The following is a 21,523-nucleotide window of genomic DNA, read 5'->3' on the forward strand; positions in this document are numbered from 1 at the left end:
AGGTTAAAATGACCCCTCTGGCCAGCCTTCGGTTTGAGATGACCTTACATGAATTGAGTTTAACATTACTTAACATCTTGGATTAATAATACAATGCTAAGATATTACAATATTGAGTTGTGGTTGCTGTCATGCTACGAGAGCTCTGAAATTTAAGTCTTCCATAATGATCAAGGTGAGTTTTAAAGAGCTACACAATAGCTAGTTGTAATATTGTTAAAAGTTTGTTACAACTGTCCATGTAACTAATACTAGTTTAGTGAGTTAACCAACCTTAATTAGTTACTAAGCTATTTTCCAAAGTGTATATAAACCTGATTGTAATTTCTTATCGACTAAGAAATGAAATACCAAGAGTTATTTCACATATGGTATCAACCGCCTCTCTGCTCACACACTAATCCTAGCTTCCCCTGCAATCTTCGATTTCTTTGATCAAATTTGCCCATTTCTCTGCAAATCTTGATCGACAATGGCGTATTCTCCTTCTTCGTCTTCGAATCTAGAAGTTTTCGCCTCTCATTCCACCCATCTCTCATCAAACTCTGCTCCGATGAACCCTAATCCTTCTAATTTCTCTTCGATCTCTTCGATCTCCATCCAAAATATCAGTTGTTTGGTTCCTACAAAGCTCAAGAGAGACAATTATCTGGCATGGAAAGCTCATTTTGCTCTAATTTTCCGTCGATACAAACTCACTGGTATCATCGATGGATTGGAAAAATGTCCACCACCATTCATTCTTGATCAATCTGGTGTACTGGAATTCCTAACCCTAATTTCAAGATATGGTATGAGAAGGACCAAAATATCTTGATCTGGTTGAATTCAACTCTACCTAATTCTGTTCACCGTTGGTGTAACCTCATCTCGAGAGTTATGACAAAATCTTAAGCAACATTTTGGTGAAGTCTCAGCTACTCACATTCATCAGCTTCGATCACGTCTTCATGCGATTCAGAAAGGAGATCTCCTTATATCTGATTATCTATAACATATCAAAGGCATTTCAGATGCTCTTATGGCTGCCGGAGCCCCAATTTCAGAATCGGATCTTATTGTTGTCACTCTCAATGGTCTCTTTGATGATTACAAATCCTTCATTTATTCAATCATGCTTTAGATTTCATCTACTTCATTAGATGAACTTCATGGATTACTCTTAAACAAAGAACTTTTCATGCATTAGAAGAAGAAATCCCCTTCCTCTTCTGTTACAAAACCCTTCCAAGCTTTTGCTGCTCAAGCTCCGCCACCACATCAAGGTCTTCTACCCACGCCCTCTCTCTCCCAAGCATATGTTGTTCAACACTCTAACTACAATAATCGCACCAATTTTTAGCGAAACAATCGTAGCAAAGGTAATTTTCAGAAAAAACAATAGAGGAAGAGGCAATTATCGTGGCAACTACAACAATTATGGCAATGACTATGGTAATTACAATGGTAATATTGGCAACTACAGTTGAAATTCTGGTGGTTCTAGTCGTAATTCTGGCAACCGATCTCCCTGTCAAATTTGCAACTCCTTTAATCATAAGGCCATTGACTGCTATGCTCGAATGAACCATGCTTTTGCTGGTAAAATACCACCTGCTCAACTTGCCATGATGTGTGTCAATACGACATCTTCTTCTCAGCCTTAACGGTTTCTAGATTCTGGAGCCACTTCACATGTTACTAATGATATCTCAGCAATCTTTTCTCCTATCTCAGACTCTGGTGAAGACAAAGTTTATGTTGGTAATGGAAAAGGTATGAAAACCCATCACACTGGTTCATCTGTTCTTAATACCCCATATGCTGCCTTTCGCTTAACTAATGTTCTTCATGTCCCAATAATGCAATTTAATTTGCTCTTTGCGTATCAATTTTTAAAGGACAATTATTGCTTTTTAACTCTTGATTCTGATGGTTCTGTCATCAAGGACCGTTCCACTGGGAAGATGCTTTTTCGAGGCTCAGTCAAGAATGGTTTCTATCCCTTCCAAGGTCAGCCACTCAAAGCTTCACACTCTGCTCTTGTCAGCACCAAAGCTTCTTTACAACAATGGCACAACAGGCTTGGTCACCCTTCCACATCCATTCTAAGAAGGATTCTACATACTCATAAACTTGTTAAAGATAGTTATGCTTCTGTTAAGTTTTTTTTTTTGTGAAGATTGTGCAATAGGTAAAAACCACAAGTTGCCCTTTTCATATAGTTCCACTACTGTTTCTCATAGCTTGGAATTAGTTCACTGTGATGTTTGAGGTCTATCTGTCAGTGGCTATAAGTGCTATGTACTCTTTGTGGATGAGTTTATCAAATACAACTGGTTATTCCCTTTAAAAGCAAAGTCTGAAATATTCTCCATCTTTGTAATTTTCAAAACCTATGTTGAAAATCTACTTGGAAATAAAATCAAGACTTTCAGAACTGATTCAGGGGGTGAATTTTCAAGTTCTACATTTACTAATTTCTTACTCCAGCATGGTATTTCTCATTAATTCAGCTGTCCACACACACCTGAGCAAAATGGGTGTGTTGAACGTAAGCACATACATCTCACTGAAACTGCAAGGACTATTCTTGTTTGTTCTGAGGTTCCACACAGATTTTGGGTAGAAGCCTTTTCTACTACAGTATATCTTATCAATAGGCTACCTATTTCTGGTTCCTACAAGTCTCAATGGGAGATTTTTTTCAAAAAAAAAAAACCCCTAACTATTCCAAGTTGAAGATATTTGGTTGCAGTTGCTATCCTTGGCTCAAACCTTATGTGACATCTAAGTTGGATGGTAAAAGTAAACACTGTATTTTTCTGGGATATAGTCTTCAACATAAAGGCTATAGGTGTTTAGATGTGCTCTCTAATAAGGTATGTATCTCACAACATGTGCTCTTTAATGAAGAACATATTCCATTTCAAGATCTCTCTTCACTCACAACTTGTTTTTCTCAGTGGTCTTCTTCTGTTACACCAACTACAACAACTGAGTTTCTATTGCCATTCCCTTATTTACACACACCTGCAACACCAAGATCAATCTTATCTTCGAGACAGAGTCCATGTTTCTCCAGAGACACTTCTTTAACACAATTAGTGTCTTCTCAACAGCAACCTTATGAACCTACTACATCTCAGGAGCATCATACTTCTCCTTGTTTAGGGCCAGTCTCAAATCCAACAAATACTCATCCCATGATAACAAGGTCCAAAGCTGGAATTTTCAAGCCTAAGGTGTTAGCAGCTACCAAACATCTGATTGATCCAAGTTCATTTTTGCCTACAACTCATTTACAAGCCTCCAAACATGCTCACTGGACTCAAGCAATGCTTGAAGAGTTTCAGGCTCTTCAATCCACAAACACCTGGACTCTTGTGCCCTCTTCTCCACATCAAAATTTGGTAGACTGCAAATAGGTGTTTCAGATCAAAGGAAACCTAATGGTTCCATTGATAGATAAAAAGCCCGCCTTGTTGCTAAAGGCTTTCATCAACATGAAGGCATTGATTTCAAAGATACCTTCAGTCATGTTGCCAAACCTGTTACCATTTGCATACTTCTCACTCTTGCTGTGCAATATGATTGGTTTTAAAACCAACTTGACATTAGCAATGCCTTTGTTCATGGCAACCTTCAAGAATAAGTTTTTATGCAACAACCCCTCAGTTTCATTGATTCCTCCAACCCTTCCTATGTTTGCAAACTCAACAAATCGCTCAATGGCTTAAAGCAAGCCCCTAGGGCATGGTATGACAAGCTATTTCAAACTATGGTCTCTCTTGGTTTTACAAATTCACAGTCTGATTGCTCTCTATTTGTGAAACTTCAACCATTTCTTGTGATAGTTCTTGTCTATGTGGATGATATTTTGGTAACCGATCCTAATACCTCTCTGTGTCAAAAATTCATTTAGCAGCTTAGTTCTTTATTTCCAGTTAAGGATTTAGGTACCCTACATTACTTTCTTGGCTTAGAGGTTCACATATCCCCTGAAGGCATTTTTCTTTCTCAAAGTAAGTATACTTTAGATCTCTTAGTCAAGACCCACATGGACAGATGTAAACCATGTATTACTCCTTTAGGAACTCAAAAGCTTGATCATGTTAGTGTCCCTTTGGCTGATCCAACAGAGTACATATCCTTAGTAGGGGCCTTACAATATCTTACTTGGATAAGACCTGATCTTTCCTTTGCAGTGAATTAGGTCTGCCAATTCCTTCATTATCCATGAGATTCACACTTTCAAGCTGTCAAAAGGATATTGAGGTTTTTAAAGGCACGTTTGATCAAGGTATGTGGTTCATGAAAAGTCCCTTGCATCTTACAGCCTTCTCTGATGTAGATTGGGCAAGCTGTGTGTTTGATCGACGATCCACCAGTGGATATTGCATCTACTTGGGCATAAATTTGATTAGTTGGAGTGCCAAAAAGCAACATACTATTGCTCGTTCATCCATCGGGGCTGAATATAAATATCTTGCACATACTGCAGCTGAATTAACTTGGGTGTGTAAGATTTTCAGAGATGTGGCCTTCCAACTATCTACTATTCCTAAAATCTGTTGTGACAATGTTTATGCAATATCTCTAGCCTCCAATCCAGTCTTCCATGCTCACACAAAGCATGTGGAAATTAATTATCACTACATTCGTGAACTCGTTCTTGCCAAATTGCTTAGAATACAATATATTAATACTCAGCACGAAGTTGCTGATATACGTACCAAGTCTCTTCCTAAAGCTCGATTTCAATATCTTCAGTCCAAGCTTTCCCTCGATCCTCCTTCGTTCATCTTGAGGGGGTGTAAAGAGCTACATAATAGCTAGTTGTAATATTGTTAAAAGTTTGTTACAATTGTCCATGTAACTAATACTAGTTTAGTAAGTTAACCAAGCTGAATTAGTTACTAAGCTATTTTCCAAAGTGTATATAAACCTGATTGTAATTTCTTATTGAGTAAGAAATGAAATACCAAGAGTTATTTCACATAAGTTTAACATTTATATATAATAATCAAACTCAATTTTGGGCCACTGTGGAAAGCCTTAAAGTTTGGTGCGTAAAAGAAACAAAGTAAGCCTAAGCATTAGTCGATTACAAGCTGATAGGTGCATGATGATTGATTTCATAGTGTCAATAACATATTTAATTAAAATAGTCAAGTTATAATTGAGTCTTAAACCTCGAATGTAACACGCCCCGACCCGATATTCCCCGAACATCAGGATAGGTACGTGCTGGCTGACACTCGAGGTGACGAAAGCTATTTATTGAATACAAGAGTAAAGATTAGGAGAAAGTATAAATATAATTCTCAGAAGGTCTAAAGGAAATAAACAGTGCTTAAGAAAGTGACTAGAGTGCACAGAGCATGTTCTAATTCGAGATTTCAAAAAGAAAGACTATTACAGATTTCACACAAAGAAAATAGACGCAGCTACTGGTAGGGGAATGCCTCGTATATTGCGTTGTAGTCCTCGTCCCTAAGACCTGAATGGAGGCGCAAAAAAAAGGTGAGTGGACCAAGTTTATATACATACATAATACAAAAACAATTATAAACATACTAACCCCCACAGTTAAGATAATGAAAACTACTAAATAATAAGTGATAGGTTTCTCAAAACCTCTAGCATGCCATAAAAATAATTCATATATCTCTCTGCAAATCAATCTCAGAAAATCATATCAGAAATCATATCAGGAAGCATAACACAAGTTGTGCTGCTAGTGAGTGCACTGAATAACAATACTCCCAGCCCAATGCCTGCACCTCAGTCTCTGTGCCCGTAGCCAGAGATATCTCCCTCCCGACTCAATGCCTGTCTCCGTGTCCCTCAGCCTTTCGCTAGGGATTATTTCTCCCGGCCGCAATGCCAACACCAGATCCTCGCCCCAGGCGGCATAGTGTTCACTAGATACGCACAAAACATAATTCATCTCTAAAATACAACTTCGTAGCATAAATTCATCGATCCTCTATATTACGAAGAGGTGTTCAAAAATCATTTGAAACAACATTCTTAGCATCCTATCGTCATCGATTAGATAGTCTACCAGAATGAGGGTTCTATAGAAAATACGATATAATGAAAATAATTGAAAACATATATATAATCACGTATAATCAAATCATCATGCTTCCTGTAAAGCATTCCTCAAATCAATCAATCTGCAAGGCATGCTATTAAATTATACAATTCTATCAATAAAACATGCAATTTTTGAAGGTGGTCCACTCACAGATACTCCGAAGCAGCAGAATTGTGCGGAAAAAGATTAAGGAAGTCTTCACTAGCAACTTCACCTAAGCACGAAAATGTACAATTTAATAAACTACCCAAAAGATGGAATTTTAGGAAATGGAAATGGGTTTTGGGTTGAGTGGGTTAGGGACAAGAGGTGTTTTGGGCTTAAGCCCAAACCCATGCTCACCAACAAACACACACACACACACACACATGCAAAGCATGCACTGCTCACACACACCTGCATATACATATACATATATAAACACACACACACACACACAGAGCATGCATTAGCATGCGCTGCACCCACACATGCATATATATATATATATACATATATATATATATACATATACATATATAAACACATACACACGCACGCAGCATGCATAAGCATGCGCTGCACACACACATGCATATATATATATACATATATAAACACATACACACGCAGCATGCATAAGCATGCACTGCACACACACATGCATATATATATGGAGTAATTAGGTTTTCATCCTTATTTTTACTACTCTATTGATTAAAACCTTATTACTTTTCCATTTTTGATCAAGGTCCTTTGTATTAATAATATCATTAATTATTTCAATAATAAAATATTTTTTATTTATAAATATATTCATTTAATATTAAAAATGTTACAATTAGTATATTTATATTTATGGCTAAATTTTTTATCATATATTTTTATTTTTAGTTTGTACCCATTTTTAATTTGCAACCCTTTTTTAATTTGTACCAATTTTCCTTTCAATTTTAATTTGTACCCATATATTAATTTCTTTTTGTGCCCATATTTTTTAAAGTTTTATTTGTATTGTACCCATAATTTTTTATTTATTTGTACCCATTTTTATTTTTGCTAAATGTACCCATTTTGAAGAATGTACCCATGTTTTGATACAATAATTTTTTGGTTATTTTTTATGAATGTACCCATGTTTACACACACACACACAATAGTATATTTATATTTTAATATTTTTAATCCCACAAATTATGTTTTTTATTTAAAATCTCATTAATATAAACAACTATAAATTTTAATTTTTAATTTAAAAAATATAGTAACGTACATAGAAATAAATTATCAATTAATTTTAGGGACTTGGATCAAAAATTGAAAACCAACAAAGTTTCAGTCAAAGATTGTTCATAACTAGGGACCGCATCCAAAGTCTCCATATATATATACATATATAAACACACACACACGCAGCATGCATACACGGCATGCACAGCATGCTCACACACACACACACGGTTCACGCACACACACACCACACACGCCTGCACCACGTACACACACACACACCCACGAACTCGCCGGAGTTCGTCGTCGGAACCGGACATGCATGCACAAAGGATGGCAAGAGTTAGGGCTTGAATAAAGGGTTCTAAAACTTCACAAATATACATAAGAACTTACCCAGATGCACTGCAGCAGGTTTTGGGAAGAGATGGACCTCGAACTCGTCGGAGTTCGTCGTCGGAGCTAGATTATTGGCACAGAGAAAAAATAAGGTCGAAACCCTCGAGTTTTGTCATAAAACCAACATGAATAACCCATAAATTTGAAGAAGGAACACACTTCTCACCTGGGTTCGAGTTTTAGAGCTTTGAAGCTCTCGGCTTCAATGGCAGAAAACTCCACGATGCTCTGATGGCGCATGCAAGGGTACCATTGAGCTCGTTAAGTCTCAAGGATTCCAAATATATGATTTTGGGGTTTGATTTGTGAAGGAAAGGGCACTGGTGGTGTCTGGTTTCTTTCTCGGCGCCGGAGAGAAAGGAAAGAAAAGGTACAGGGAAATATAAGAGGAAAAGAGAACTGAGAGGGAGAGATAGGAGACTTGGGGACAACAATTCAGGAGTGGGCCCTACGGCTCACCATTTAAAATTTAAAAACCATTTTTTATTTTTTTTATATTTTTTAAGTATAAAGTAGGTGGGGTGTTACAGAATGAGACCATGATCAAAGAAAAAATAATTCAGTGGTGTAGTTTGAATAGTTTCCAAAATATTCAACAAATCTTCTATTATTTATGAACTAGCCGTTTAAGAGAAGGGAACCCCTCTTTTATAAAAATAGAGATTAGTTGTACATTTGATGAACTCACTCTCTATCAAACTTCAATGATTCTAATCATTTATCTGTAAATCTTGATTTATAGATTATTCTTACAAAACTTCAATTCAATTCGAAACCATTTGCCTATTTAATTGTTACGATGAAATCTTAATGTTTCTTAAAACATAGAATTCATCAATTTATTTAATCTCAATTAAATACTTCAAATATTTTTTATTTGCTAATATTTTGTAATAATAATCTAAACTAAACAGTTCAGATAATTGAAGTTAAAGCCTCACAAGCTACCATTTTTGTAAATTTGAGATTAATCGACCATTATTTTCTCTGTTTCTTTTCTGGGTGTGCTTAGAGCTTCCTGTTCCTGGTGTGCAAGATGACGTTGCGGAGAAGCTCGGTTTCGAGAAGGTCTCCGAAGAGTTCATCGGATACTGCAACGCCAACGCTGTGCTTTTCCGGCACAAAAAGACGGGTGCCCAAATCATGTCTCTGTCCAACACCTCCAAGAAAAGGGTCTTCGGCATTACTTTCCAAACGATACAGTGAGTTCTCTTCCAAAAATCTCTGCCTTTTCATGTAATGCAGTTGTGGATTTCGCGCTTTTGTTCATATATTTGTTGAACTGTCGAGATGCAGGAACGATTCGACTGGAGTGGCCAACATATTGCAGCAGAGTGTGATATGTGGGTCAAGAAAGTACCCATTGAAAAGACCATTTGACGTGTTGGTTTTAAAGAGCTTCAGTACTTATATGTATTGTAAAGTCATGGCTGATAGGACCTATTACTCTGGTAATTGCACAACTACAAAGGTAAATACGGGTTGGAAAACTGGAAACGAAACTACAATGTGGGTCTAATTTGTGTTGTTTGTATCTGATTAATCTGTATTCCTAAAATTATATGGTTTTCATAACTGCTTCAGGAATTGCATAATTTCGTTGATCTACTCCCGATGCTGTCTTCTTTCCTAATTGTGTGGAGGACATCCAGATTTTCTGGCAACAGGGTTTGCGTTATGAGCTTAACGACCCATCCGAAGATTTATCTTATCAAGGTTGGACATTTGATGCATGTGCCCGGTTCTCTTGTGTTTTGTTTTCTTTGGTTTTGCATTATGCTGGCAAAATTTTATGTTTCTTAATTAATTATGAGTTTCATTAATTTCCAAGCACGAAATTAATGTGCCATTTCATCGTAAAATGAATTTTGTTCATAATTTCAGGACTTGTCTTCAATCAGATGAAGAAATTCCAATTTTGGCCACTGGCGAGAGATGTACTGAAGCTTACTGCTCGACAGGCAATTTTTCTCTGTACTTTTTATTCATATTGTATAGGTTTTCGTACAACGTCATCTTTACTAACTGTGATTAGGTTCCATAAACATGATAGCTTGTGGCTGTATAATCACAATCACATACTTGTGTGCTTACTACAGTGGTAACATTCAGATTTGTTGAGGTCATTTGTTGTGTTTATATACCACCCGTCGCTTTTTCTGACATATTAAGCTACACAATCATTTGTTACCACTGATGACTACAGAGCTACAAGTTTGGTTATTTTGCTTGCCTAGTGTTCATATTTTTTTTTCCTAATTTGTTTAGTATATCTCTAATATCATACATCTGCTTCTCATTTTCTACAGGCCGCTTTTCTGGACAGTACCTACAATTTTGACCATGCTGGGGATCCACAAATTATGCCCCAATTGACATTTGAGGACTTCAAGGTTTGTTGTGTTCACTAAACAGGATGATTATTTCTTTGATATATCAGATACCATGATAAACTTTAAAACTGTGCATGTGTTATGAGTCTTGTGACGTTAATTAAGATGTATTTTTTATGGTTTGGTCATCGATCCAACAGACTTACATTTTTCTTTCATATTCGGAAGGATAAATTTTTATGAATTATTCCTTAAATATTGTTTTAGTGCTACAGTGCTTTTCTTTCTGAATTTCTGAGAATAAAATTACAGGAGTTCCACTGGAATAACTACCATCGCAGTAACGCAAGGATATGGTTTTATGGAAATGATGATCCAACTAAGCGTCTGCACATTTTGAGTGGTATTGAAACAAATCTGTGTTTTACGTACATACAAGTGAATAACTTATGTTTACCTACTATATAACTTGCAAGACTATTTTCGCCATTTCTATAATAAAATAGTGGGCGAATTTTCTGAAAATAAACTCGATGAGAATCTATAGTTAAAAAAAGAGCGTATTGAGGATATTAATCTGGCCATTTAAAATCATGAATATATAATGCCTCTTACAGGATTTGTTACTACATTTTATCCCTTCTAGTCACTTACTTTAATAGATTTCCTTTACAAGGCTGTCAAGTCTGTAAATCGCAAATGTCCCATTATTTCAGTTTTATATCCAATTTGTTTTGAAGAATTAAATCAGAGGTTAATTGAAAAAAGAAACAAATTAGAAGCTGTTAGAGAAATATAGACATGTTTGATGCAAGTTCCAGCACCAAATTTATCAAGGATCAAACCACACAGACCATTTTCAGAGTCAGTCAGGATTCTTAAGAACTATCCTTTTGGTAATTCAGGTGACTTAGAGAAGAAAAACATGGTATGCCTCAGTTGGTTGCTCTGTGGAGACTGAGCGAACAATTGACGTTTTTGTTCATCTCATTTCGACAATTATTCTTTCTCCATTGAGGAGAATGTTGCTGGAATATGGCTATGGAGATATTTTTATTGAGGTTAATTTTCATCTCCTTCAACCTCTATTGAGTATATTGGTGATGAATGTTTCTCGCGATGGCATTTCAAAGGTAGAGCTAGTAGTCACGAGTACACTTATACTATTTGCGGAGAAAGGCTTTGATACAGATGCTGTAGAAGCATCCATGAATACAATGGAGTTCATTTGCGGGGAACATAATAAGAAAATACTTCCTGAAGGCTTGTTCTTAATGCTCCAGTCCATTGTAAGATATACTCGTCTTTGTTTTCTTTTACGTTCATAATATACATTCTTTATTAATAGCCATTTATTCTTAATCATGAACTTAATATATTAAATCTCTATAGGATAAATGGATAAATGGTATGGATCCCTTTGATCCACTGAAGCATGGCAATTTTTTAAAGGAACTGAATGCCAGAATAAAAAAGGAAGGCTCTAAAGCTGTTTTCTCTCCTCTGATAAAGAAATTCATTTTGAACAATGAACAATCCTCATAAAGTTGTGGTAGCAATGCAGGTAATTGTTCAAAGAATTTTTCGCCAAACTTTGTTTGTTTATTACTCCTAACATTCGACTTCTTGGACAGCCTGATCCACAAAAGTTTTCTGGTGATAAAAAAGATGAGGAAGAAATCTTGGGGAAAGTTAAAGCCGGTATGACAGAAAATGATCTCGCTGAACTGGTACATGCTACCCGAGAGCTGCGACTGAAGCAGATAAATCCTGACCCACCAGAAGCTTTGAGAAGTGTTCCAAGCCTCTCTCTGCAAGACATTCCAAAACCTATTCATGTTCCCCCAAGGGTCTTAATCACCCTAAAAATCTGATTTATTGTGTTTCAGTTTGTACACGTTTTCTTTATGGATTAGTTCCTTCAAGAATAAAGAATGAAACAAATAAAAATCTTCTATCTGTTGTATGCAGGTTGTGTGTTTAAATGGAGTTAAAGTCTTGCAACATGATTTCTTCACGAATGATGTCCTTTCTGTTGACATTGTGTTCCATATGGGTTCACTAAAGCAAGAGCTTCTTCCCTTGGTCCCTATTTTCTGGTAAGATGTTATCTCAATGAGTGACCTGACGAGTCAGACTATGCCATTGGCACCATGATATGCTGAGCCATACTACGTCATTGAGCTAGTTTTAATTCCCTGTCATTAATTAAGAAACTAAGAAGGCTGAGCATTAAATCATATCAGCCACCTTTCTCAGATTACTCAATAATCATATGACCCATACTTTGACTCTATTTTGGTTTTCTAGGCAGTTTGTCATTGGTGAACCTAGGTACAAAGACATGACTTTTGCTGAACTTCATCAATTGATTGCAAGAAAAACGGGAGGAATATCAGTTAATCCAGTTACGTCATCTGTACGGTGAAAGAAAGATCCATGTGCTCATATAATTATTCAAGGGAAAGTCATGGCAGGACGTGCAGAAGACCTATTTAAAGTGGTATTATTTTCCTTTTCTTTTCAGAGTCAGCTGATGAGTATCTTCAGTTTCCTTTGTATATTTTACTGATCAATCAGGGAGGGGTATTCTAATCTGGATGAAGGGGGTTTCACGTTCTCGGGTGTGTTTATACAATTTGATATGCTATTGGTACTTAATGGTCTTAGCTCAAAACATTTTTGGTTGCACAGAGTTGCAAGTTTATAGTCTTTGCATGTGATGCTTTATTTATGTGTACTACGTCCTTGCACCAGTTGACCATAGTTTGTCTGGTAAGGACATAGGCTTATGCATATAGGTTTACATCAGGCCAATACCTGAATGCTGATGGAATCCATTGTCCTACACATATAGTTGTTATTTTGTCGACTTAACTATATTTTCATGTGAAAAAATAATTTTAGTGAAAAACAGAAATGAATTGCAAAAGTTGATGGCCTCACACACAAGCAGTTCAGTGAGCAGATCTCCTGCCCAATCCAAAAATAAACAAATTTGAAGGCAAATAAATAATCCCTTAGGTTCAACCATTTGCCAAGTCATACTGAGACACTCGGAATCTTTTCTCTGTCGTCTACGTTATATGTTTGGCTGCAAAAGTATGCGCTAAACATCTTGCACCATTCTAAATACGAATAACTGGATTAAAAATATGTCATGCAAAATATGGAGTAAATCTTCTTTAATCAATAGAATAAGTTGTTAAGTGGTTACCCTTTCTTTATAAAAGTTCCCTTCACTAAGAAGCCTATCTTATACTTTTTTGATTGCTTTTGTTTGTACCATATTGGAACAGGGAGAAGTTTCTAGGCATGCACAATTAGTGTGCCATTGCTCACTAATTTTTTTAATCCTTTCCTTCCATTTTTTGCAAGTTTTTTTATTATTATTTATTTTTGGTTCTGAACGAGTGGTTTGGTAGATAGTAGATCAAGGTTTTAATGCATTCATTTCATGTTATTGCAGATCTACTATGTTCTTCAAGAAGTCCAGTTTACAGACAAGATGTGGTTTAAAGAGACAGTTTCCCAGTTTATAGGGGAGGTATTGTTAACTTTATTAAAATAAGCTCAATGTTAACAGTGACAATCCTTCACAATTAACTATCAAAGCTTGAGTTTATATAATGTCATTTTCAGTTCCAAAAGAGTGATAATCATCACGAAATTGCTGCTGTAAGGACGGATGCAAAGCTAAATGTTTTTGGGTGGAATCGTGAACAGCTTTTTGGTATCAGGTTGGAGTAAGCTTTTCAAGTTATTTGTCTTGTGCCCTGATCTTTGCATATGCTTACTTGACCTGTGTTCGTTTCTCTCTCCGAGAAGTGTATTTTCCAGAAACATGGAAATATCGTTTATAAATTCAATGTGCAACAGTGTATTAAAAGCGTGAGGCATGGGCGAGGCGTCCGAGGGGAAGCCCGGCCTAGGCGTGAGGCGAAGCCTCACGGGACCTAAATTTTTTAATATATACACTGAGCGTACACATATATTATATTAAAAATAAGAAGATTATTAATCAATAATCACCCTGAGCACACACATATATTATAAATATATATATACACATATATATACATATATTATATTATATATGCATAAAACAGAGGATGAAAAGTACAATGAGCACATATATAACAATGCATGCAAACAACACACACATCCATTATATAAAAAATAAAAATCAGAAAAAAGGCATAGAGACAAAAGTGCAAGGAAGAGGTATGAAGCAGTTAAAATCCTAGCCAAAATTTGGGTTTGGGAGTAAAGAAAAAAAAAGAAAAAAAAAACCCACTAAGGCGCGCCTAGGCGTCTCCGGCAAAGCCTTTCGCCCACTCCAGCAAAACTGAGGCGTTAGCCATGGCGCCCAGCCTCAAGGGCGCCCTAGGCGCGCCTCGAGGCGAGTTTTTTAAAACATTGATGTGCAATGACATAAAATTTAACCATTTTTTTTCCTGTTGTTTAATGTAATCTTATTAAATGTTTAAAGATTAGGTTTGTTCCAGGACCTTGGCATTTTAAACCTTTTTCAAAATTATCATACGCATCTCTCTTTGAGATTATTTATGCAGGTTGACATCCTAGCTAATATGAATAATCATAAAGCTTTAAAGTTCTGTGCAGTTATTTTGTCTTGGTATGGAAAATTCAGCACTGACTTAGAAAAGTAATGGGACAGATACAATTTCTCATACTGTTTGTATATTCTCTATAATTAGTCAATTGGAGTTTCTGCAAGCACTTGAAAGGAAAGTTGATCAAGATTGGGACGGCATTTCTTCATCTCTAGAGGAGATCCACAAGTCCGTAGTTTGTAAGAAAGGTTGCTTCATAAATATGACTGCTGAAGGGAAGAGTCTTACCAAATCTGAGAAGTTTGTTAGCAAATTTCTGGACTTGCTGCCTAGTAAGTCTCCCTTTGCAAGAAAAACTACTTGGAAAGCTAGACTACCGTCTGAAAATGAGGTCATTGTAATGCCTATTAAGGTTAGCATATAAAGTTTGTTTTGTGCACGGTTCCTTTTTTTATACCAGCTTTCTTGTTTGGTGGGGAATGATTATTCTTGATTCTTACCTTCAACAGGTTAATAATGTTGCAAAATCTGTTAACATCCATGACACTGGTTATCGGGTTAATGGAATTACACACGTTGTCTCCCAATTTATTACTAATACATGGTCGTGTAATCAGGCGGGACCTAATGATGCAGCTTATGGTGGTTACTTTGATATTTACACAGGTAAAAATTTGCTGTGTTACAAATTTGCTGTTTGAGAAGCTCGCTGACAATCTTTTTTTTTTTTTTTTTTTTTTTTGTAGGAGTATTCTCTTTCTTGTCTTAAAGATGCTTGACCTATATGATGGAACTGGAGATTTTCTACGAGAATTAGAAATAGATGAGGACACTCTTAGAAAGGCCATTATTCGGGCACTTCAGAGAGGATTTTGCCATGCCTCCTGATTCCAAAGGTTGTCAGTTTAGGTATGTGGACATGACTTCTTGTTTTGTTAAAGAGGTGAGATTTAAAAGCGTCTGTGATAGTGTGATACTAATACAAAAGGGGATAAGGAAAAAGAAAGAACAGGTTAGAATGTCAATATGGCCGTTGATGGGAACTACAAAGTGTACGAACCCTTTACTTCACATTTAAATCTAGCACACAACCTGCTGCAAAAGCCCGGTGGTGATCACGTCACAAGTGTTTCTGAGTTTACTTCTTATTTTTAGCATCGTTATGTACTCTTTCCCGTCATTTTTGTTATGCAGTTTTCTGATGGACTATTTAATGGGAGTCGCATCAGAAGATAGGAAAAAGACACAAAGACATATTGTCAACCAGGTAAAGTGGACTACTTTTTTTCGGATGATTTTAGCTGATGTTATAGCTATATTGCATTCCAGGAATTGCACAGTACTAAGTCTGTTATCTTCATAAAATTATGACGTTTTAAGCGATATTACTCTAAACAAGTGACAGCATCATCATCTTTATTGAAGTTCCATTTCATTTGTGTGAAGATAGTACCCCTCTTCATGCCATGAGAAGGGAATTTGAACATCCAAGTTTACTATTTATGCACAACTCATGATGCATACCATTTAGGTTCTTTTATGACAACACTGCATTGACTAAGGCACATACCTGTGACGATTTAACATTAATGTTACAACTTGTTTACGTTATCTCTCTTTGATCCTGTGCGCAGTGTGCAGGACTTCAAGAAATTTGCAGATGCAATCGACTCAGTTAAAAACAAAGGGGTTGTGGTTGCAGTGGGATCGCCATTGGATGTCACCGAAGCAATAGGGAAGCGACCTAAACTCTTCAAACCAAAGTTGGTACGCCGCTATGCTACATGAGACGGTCTCAGAAAATGCTGCAAATGAACACTTGCTTTTGTGTGACACTGAATTTCACCTGGATTCGGATACACGCTTCTTCTGTCTTGAGATTCAAGTAACTAATTAGACTTGTATTATTATTATTATTTTTTGTTGAGAACTAATTAGACTTGTATTAGCTGTTAGGAAAATATTTTCTTTATAATTTTTATTTAAAAAAAACTTAATATCAAGCAGCAAAAAGCAAGCCTCACCCTAGTTCCAACGTGAATCATTCCACATTGCGCTCAATTTTTCTGGCAAGTTGGTTCGGCAGTGGGCTATTAGAAGAAATGTACAATTTTTCTGGCTTAATTCGTACGCATTAATATTTCTTCGTCTTCGGGGCAGGCAGCTTTAACTGGAACATTGAAGAGAGGTGGCTTGGAGTTGTCGGGGACCATGAGAGATTCGTCGTTGCTTGCATATTCGGAACAATTTGTACTCATAGCACCACTATCCAGTTTGCTGCTTTTAACTTCGGCCGGTTTGTTTGGTTCTTGGACTTGGCCTTCGATTTTCCTGTTAATAACAAGGACAAGAATTAAACATCTGTTTGGACCCGAATTTACATCATCGGCCCGAGCAATTGAGGCCGTTGAATAAGCAGATATTAAACCGTTGGATAATAAAGTGGTTGAGAGGATTTTTAGTTATTATTGAGAAGTAATATTATTTTAATCATAATATTATCTCTTAATATTAACTGGGATAGTTAAAACCTAATTTTTGATATATCCAGTTGGTTGTTTTGGAAAAATGATCTAATCTATCTTCAAAGGATTGCGCGGAGACATTTAAATTGTCTTATCATAACAGATTCCAAGTGTATGTAGTCTCCTATGTGTCTTGTTTCTGATATAGGAGTGGGTGGTGCAGTTCAAATGGACCTTGAATTCATGGACAGGGTCAAGGCACGTGGTTTTTTGGGATATGATGATGAATTTCATCAATTGTTTTTTAGAGTTTAAGATGATGAAGGAATCATCATGCATGTGGTCTTCGTGAAGGGAGATATACATGATGGATTTGATTGGTGAAGTGATTGCATGGATATAAACTTGTTTATTTTATGGAAATAAACTTGTTTATTTGTGGTGATGTGATACCAAGCCTAAAAAGGGGGATAGGCCTTAACCTATGGCACGGATCAGCTGCACTAGTTTGAATTGTAGATGAACTCTACTTAATTATTAGGCCGTGCAGAGGTAAAGATGTTCTATAAATACAGAAACATGAGCAGCGCATAGAGGACCTCCAATTCAACACACAACTGCCCTGCGCAAATTCGCTGACACATCTTCCGTTGGCATCAACAGCACTGTGGAAGCAACCGGTGATATCTTAAGTCGGCATAGATAGCTCTATCACCGTAGAATCAGCTGATCCCGCAGCATCTTCCGTTGGCATCAACAGCACTACGGCGAGGACGGTTGATTACCTATCCAAGTCTCGGTCGAGAAGGATTTTTGAATCCTTATTGGTCGAGGTCATCTCATCAGCCTTCTCGGCGAAGTGAGGTGTTACAAGTGATCACATTCGGCACGTTGAAAGCCGAATTTGATATTGGACTTCATAAAAATAGTAACCTTGTCTTCAGGTTCGAGAGCCCAAGAGGCCGAGACGTGTTCCTTTCTCGGCCGCAATCGCAAGACGCAGAAGTCAGCCGCGCGCCCAACGCAACATCAAAAAATTTACTCCTCGGCCGAGCTCGGCCGACAAGTTGGCACGCCCCGCAATCACCGAATGACGTAGTTAGCCTTTAGATTACTCGGCCTGCGCGCCACGTAGGCTTTGTAGTTTCTAGGGTCAACAACATCACAAACCAAATCGAAAAAGAAAATTAAAAAAGAGTCTACCTTCTTCTAAGCCTTCTCCACATCAGATAGAACTTGAATTGAACATTGTCTAGGGATTGGAAATATGCATATCTCCATGTCCTCTTGAGAAGCAAAGGGCAACGGAATCCCAAGAACCCTACAACGAAACCAAGCACCACAGATAACACAACCCATAGATTTTGATCCTCATCGTCGTCTGGATCCTGGTTCTTCTTATTCTTACTTCACAAGCACTGGTTTGGAAGTGGGGCACCGTAAAGTTTTGGATTCCCGTCAAATGCAGACATACTGAAGCCTTGGAGCTGAGTGCCGCCTGGTATTGATCCTTCGAGATTATTGTATGCAACAGTAGACGTAGACAAGAAATGGAGACTTGATAGTGATGATGGGATTTCGCCTGACAGACGGTTACAATTGAGTTCTAATCTCTCCAAATTTGTGAGGTTGGATATTTGGTCTGGAATGTTGCCAGAGAAGTTGTTGATGCTTAGATCCAGTTGTTGAAGAAACTGCAATTGGCCGATCTCAAAGAGTATGCTGCCACTTAAATTGTTGTTCCTGAGGGAGATTACTCTGGGCATGTAGGCCACATACTTGTACTGTGAAGCCACCACAGATGCATTATTACGGCGTTGGAAGTAGACGGGCAACTCAAGAGAACAATCGTTCACAGCCTTTTGCGATTCTAACGCTTGTAGTCTGCAAAGCTCCTTCGGAAATTCACCCGAATTCAAGTTGTCATTCAACAACAAATAGAAAAGTCTCGGAAGAGTCCCCAACCAACCAGGTATTGTGCCAGTGAGTCTGTTAAAAGACAAATCCAGGACTTCCAGTTTCCTTAGCTTTGAAATCCATGCAGGTATGTGACCTGTCATATGACTGTCAAAGAAATTGAAAACACAGATTTTGTAACCCGGAATCGACAGTTATTGTTAAGAAAGAGATATCTGATTGATTCTGATTGATTGGTCAAATATTGTAAATTAATATTAGTTATTCACTTTCTTATTTAGCTCCCTGTTAACCTTGATTGTGGGCAATAGAGTAAGATTGTACCATGCAATATGTGTATAAAAGTGTAACCCTAGTTTTGTGAATAAATGAGAAAAGACAATTCCATTATACTACTATTCTTTAGATGGTACCAGAGCACTGATCTGGGAAAACACACAACACAAACTTAACCCTAGCTAACACGGCATGGGTGACAAGTCAGAATCAAAGTCAACCACTTCAGGCATGACTTCCCACTCACAATGGGAAAATCCCAACCATCCACTTTTCCTTCATCATTCGGACCAACCTGGTGCAATTCTTGTACCACAACCATTGATGGAAGATAATTATAGCACATGGGTTCAACTATTCCATGTAGAGAATGAAATCCATGATTGCATACAAGGTAACATGAGTGTAAGTTCTTATTTCACAAAACTTAAAAGCTTGTGGGATGAACGTGATGTCTTATGTTTAATCCCAGCATGCAATTGTGGAACAAAGAAAGAAATCACATCATATGTTGAAACTCAGAAAACAATGAAGTTTCTTATGGGACTGAATGAATCATATGCTACTGTTCGAAGCAATACTCTTCTTCTCAACCCACTGCCCACGGTGAATAAGGCCTATGCATTAGTCCTTCGACATGAACGACAGGCAGAAGTTTCCAGCAGGAAGAACATTCAACCAGAAGCTGTTGTTTTTACGGTGAAAAACCCCAACCGAGAACCTGAATCAGACGACAATGGGACTCGATGTGGTAAGTGTAACAAAACTAACCATACCACCAAGAACTGTCGTGCACAACTCAAGTGCACTTTATGTGGGTGGAAAGGTCATACCTTCGAGTTCTGTCGAAAGAGAAAGGTCGCTGCTGAGACCAAGTCAAATCGTTACTTTTCTTCAAAAGGAAATCAAGTCACAACATAGGCAAAGATGGATACACCCAATTTTCCATTTTCCCAGGAGGATTGCAAGCAAATCCTTCAAATGCTCAACAAGAACAAGTCATCATTTGTCAATCAAGTTGGTAATTCTTCTACTCATGAAGAACTTTCAAGTAAAGCCTTCTCTTTCACACATAATGGCATGAAAAACATATGGATCCTGGACAGTGGTGCTACGGACCACATTGTTTGTATCCCCAATCTTCTTACAAATTCAAAACCTGTTGAAAACCACACTGTTGAACTACCAAATGGGTCATTTGCCAAAGTCACTCATATTGGACAAATAGTGTTCTCTCCCAATCTCATCCTTGATAATGTCTTGTGTGTGCCACCTTTTAGGTTGAATTTGATATCCATCAGTAAACTAGCCTACAATTCCCTATATGTCACAATTTTTCTAAAACATTTTTGTGTCATACATGACCTAGTCTCGGGGAAGATGATTGGGATGGGAATTGAACGGGAGGGGCTCTACTACCTCGATCCACCAAAGAAAAGAATATGCAACATTGTTCACATCATGTCTCCAAACCTTTGGCACCAACGTCTTGGACATCCATCTCATAAAGTGTCTTTGTTATTCCCTTTTTTCATAATAAGTCTTGTGTTACCAACAATTGTTTAATTTGTCCTTTGGCTAAACAAACAAGATCACCATTTCCTTCCAGTTCCATTTCTAGTAAATCAGCTTTTGAATTACTTCATATTGATATCTGGGGTCGTTATAAAGTTACTTCTCTTTCAGGTGCCAAATATTTCCTTACTATTGTCGATGATCATACTAGGACCACATGGGCCTATTTGATGAAGCATAAATCTGACACAAAAGATCTCTTAGTCAAATTTATCCATATGGTTGAAACTTAATTTAATACTAAGGTCAAAATAATCAGAAGTGACAATGGTCCTGAATTTAAACTTGAGATTTTTTATGCTCTCAAAGGGATTATTCATCAGTCTAGTTGTGTTAACACACCACAACAAAATGGTGTCGCTGAATGCAAGCATCGACATTTGCTCAACGTAACTAAGGCGCTACTTTTTCAAGCCTCTCTGCCAAAACATTTTTGGAGGGATGCTATACTTGCTTCAGCTTACCTCATCAATCGTACACCAACTCCACTTCTCCAAGGTAAAACACCTTATGAAAAATTATTTCATAAAGAACCTACCTATTCCCATTTAAGAGTTTTTGGCAGTTTGTGTTTTGCCTCCACACACACACACAGACCTTCTAAATTTGACCCCCGTGCAACACGTTGTGTTTTTCTTGGATATCCTTATGGAAAAAAGGGTTATCGACTATTTAATCTCACTCTGA

At 37.2% G+C, this 21,523-nt stretch overlaps 1 protein-coding gene, 1 long non-coding RNA gene and 1 pseudogene across 2 annotated transcripts; 2 read left to right on the top strand and 1 right to left on the bottom strand.

Moving 5' to 3' along the window:
- Nucleotides 1-5,281: 5,281 nt before the first annotated feature.
- LOC108173443 (uncharacterized) lies at nt 5,282-8,095 on the bottom strand. Its single transcript, XR_011580977.1, has 4 exons — nt 7,860-8,095; nt 7,691-7,756; nt 6,236-6,299; nt 5,282-5,482 (listed from the first exon to the last, which is right to left on the bottom strand). It is a non-coding gene; the product is annotated as an uncharacterized lncRNA (long non-coding RNA).
- Nucleotides 8,096-8,639: 544 nt separating this feature from the next.
- On the top strand, nt 8,640-11,023 carry LOC114819225 (presequence protease 1, chloroplastic/mitochondrial-like). The gene is made up of 7 exons (XM_070822310.1): nt 8,640-8,895; nt 8,990-9,164; nt 9,278-9,409; nt 9,578-9,654; nt 10,003-10,086; nt 10,339-10,429; nt 10,932-11,023. Exons 1-4 carry the CDS (start codon nt 8,837-8,839, stop codon nt 9,596-9,598), a joined length of 387 nt encoding a protein of 128 aa, XP_070678411.1. The 5' UTR covers nt 8,640-8,836; the 3' UTR covers nt 9,599-9,654; nt 10,003-10,086; nt 10,339-10,429; nt 10,932-11,023.
- Nucleotides 9,890-16,616, top strand: LOC103436530 (presequence protease 1, chloroplastic/mitochondrial-like; annotated as a pseudogene).
- Nucleotides 16,617-21,523: the final 4,907 nt, after the last annotated feature.

This window comes from Malus domestica, chromosome 05 (assembly GCF_042453785.1).
Source record: "Malus domestica chromosome 05, GDT2T_hap1".
NCBI lineage: Eukaryota > Viridiplantae > Streptophyta > Magnoliopsida > Rosales > Rosaceae > Malus > Malus domestica.

Coding starts and splice junctions, on each gene's coding strand:
- LOC114819225 (XM_070822310.1), top strand. CDS start 8,837: ATGTCTCTGTCCAACACCTCCAAGAAAAGGGTCTTCGGCATTACTTTC. Junction 9,165..9,277: donor GTAATTGCACAACTACAAAG/GTAAATACGGGT, acceptor TAACTGCTTCAG/GAATTGCATAATTTCGTTGA. Junction 9,410..9,577: donor CGAAGATTTATCTTATCAAG/GTTGGACATTTG, acceptor TCATAATTTCAG/GACTTGTCTTCAATCAGATG.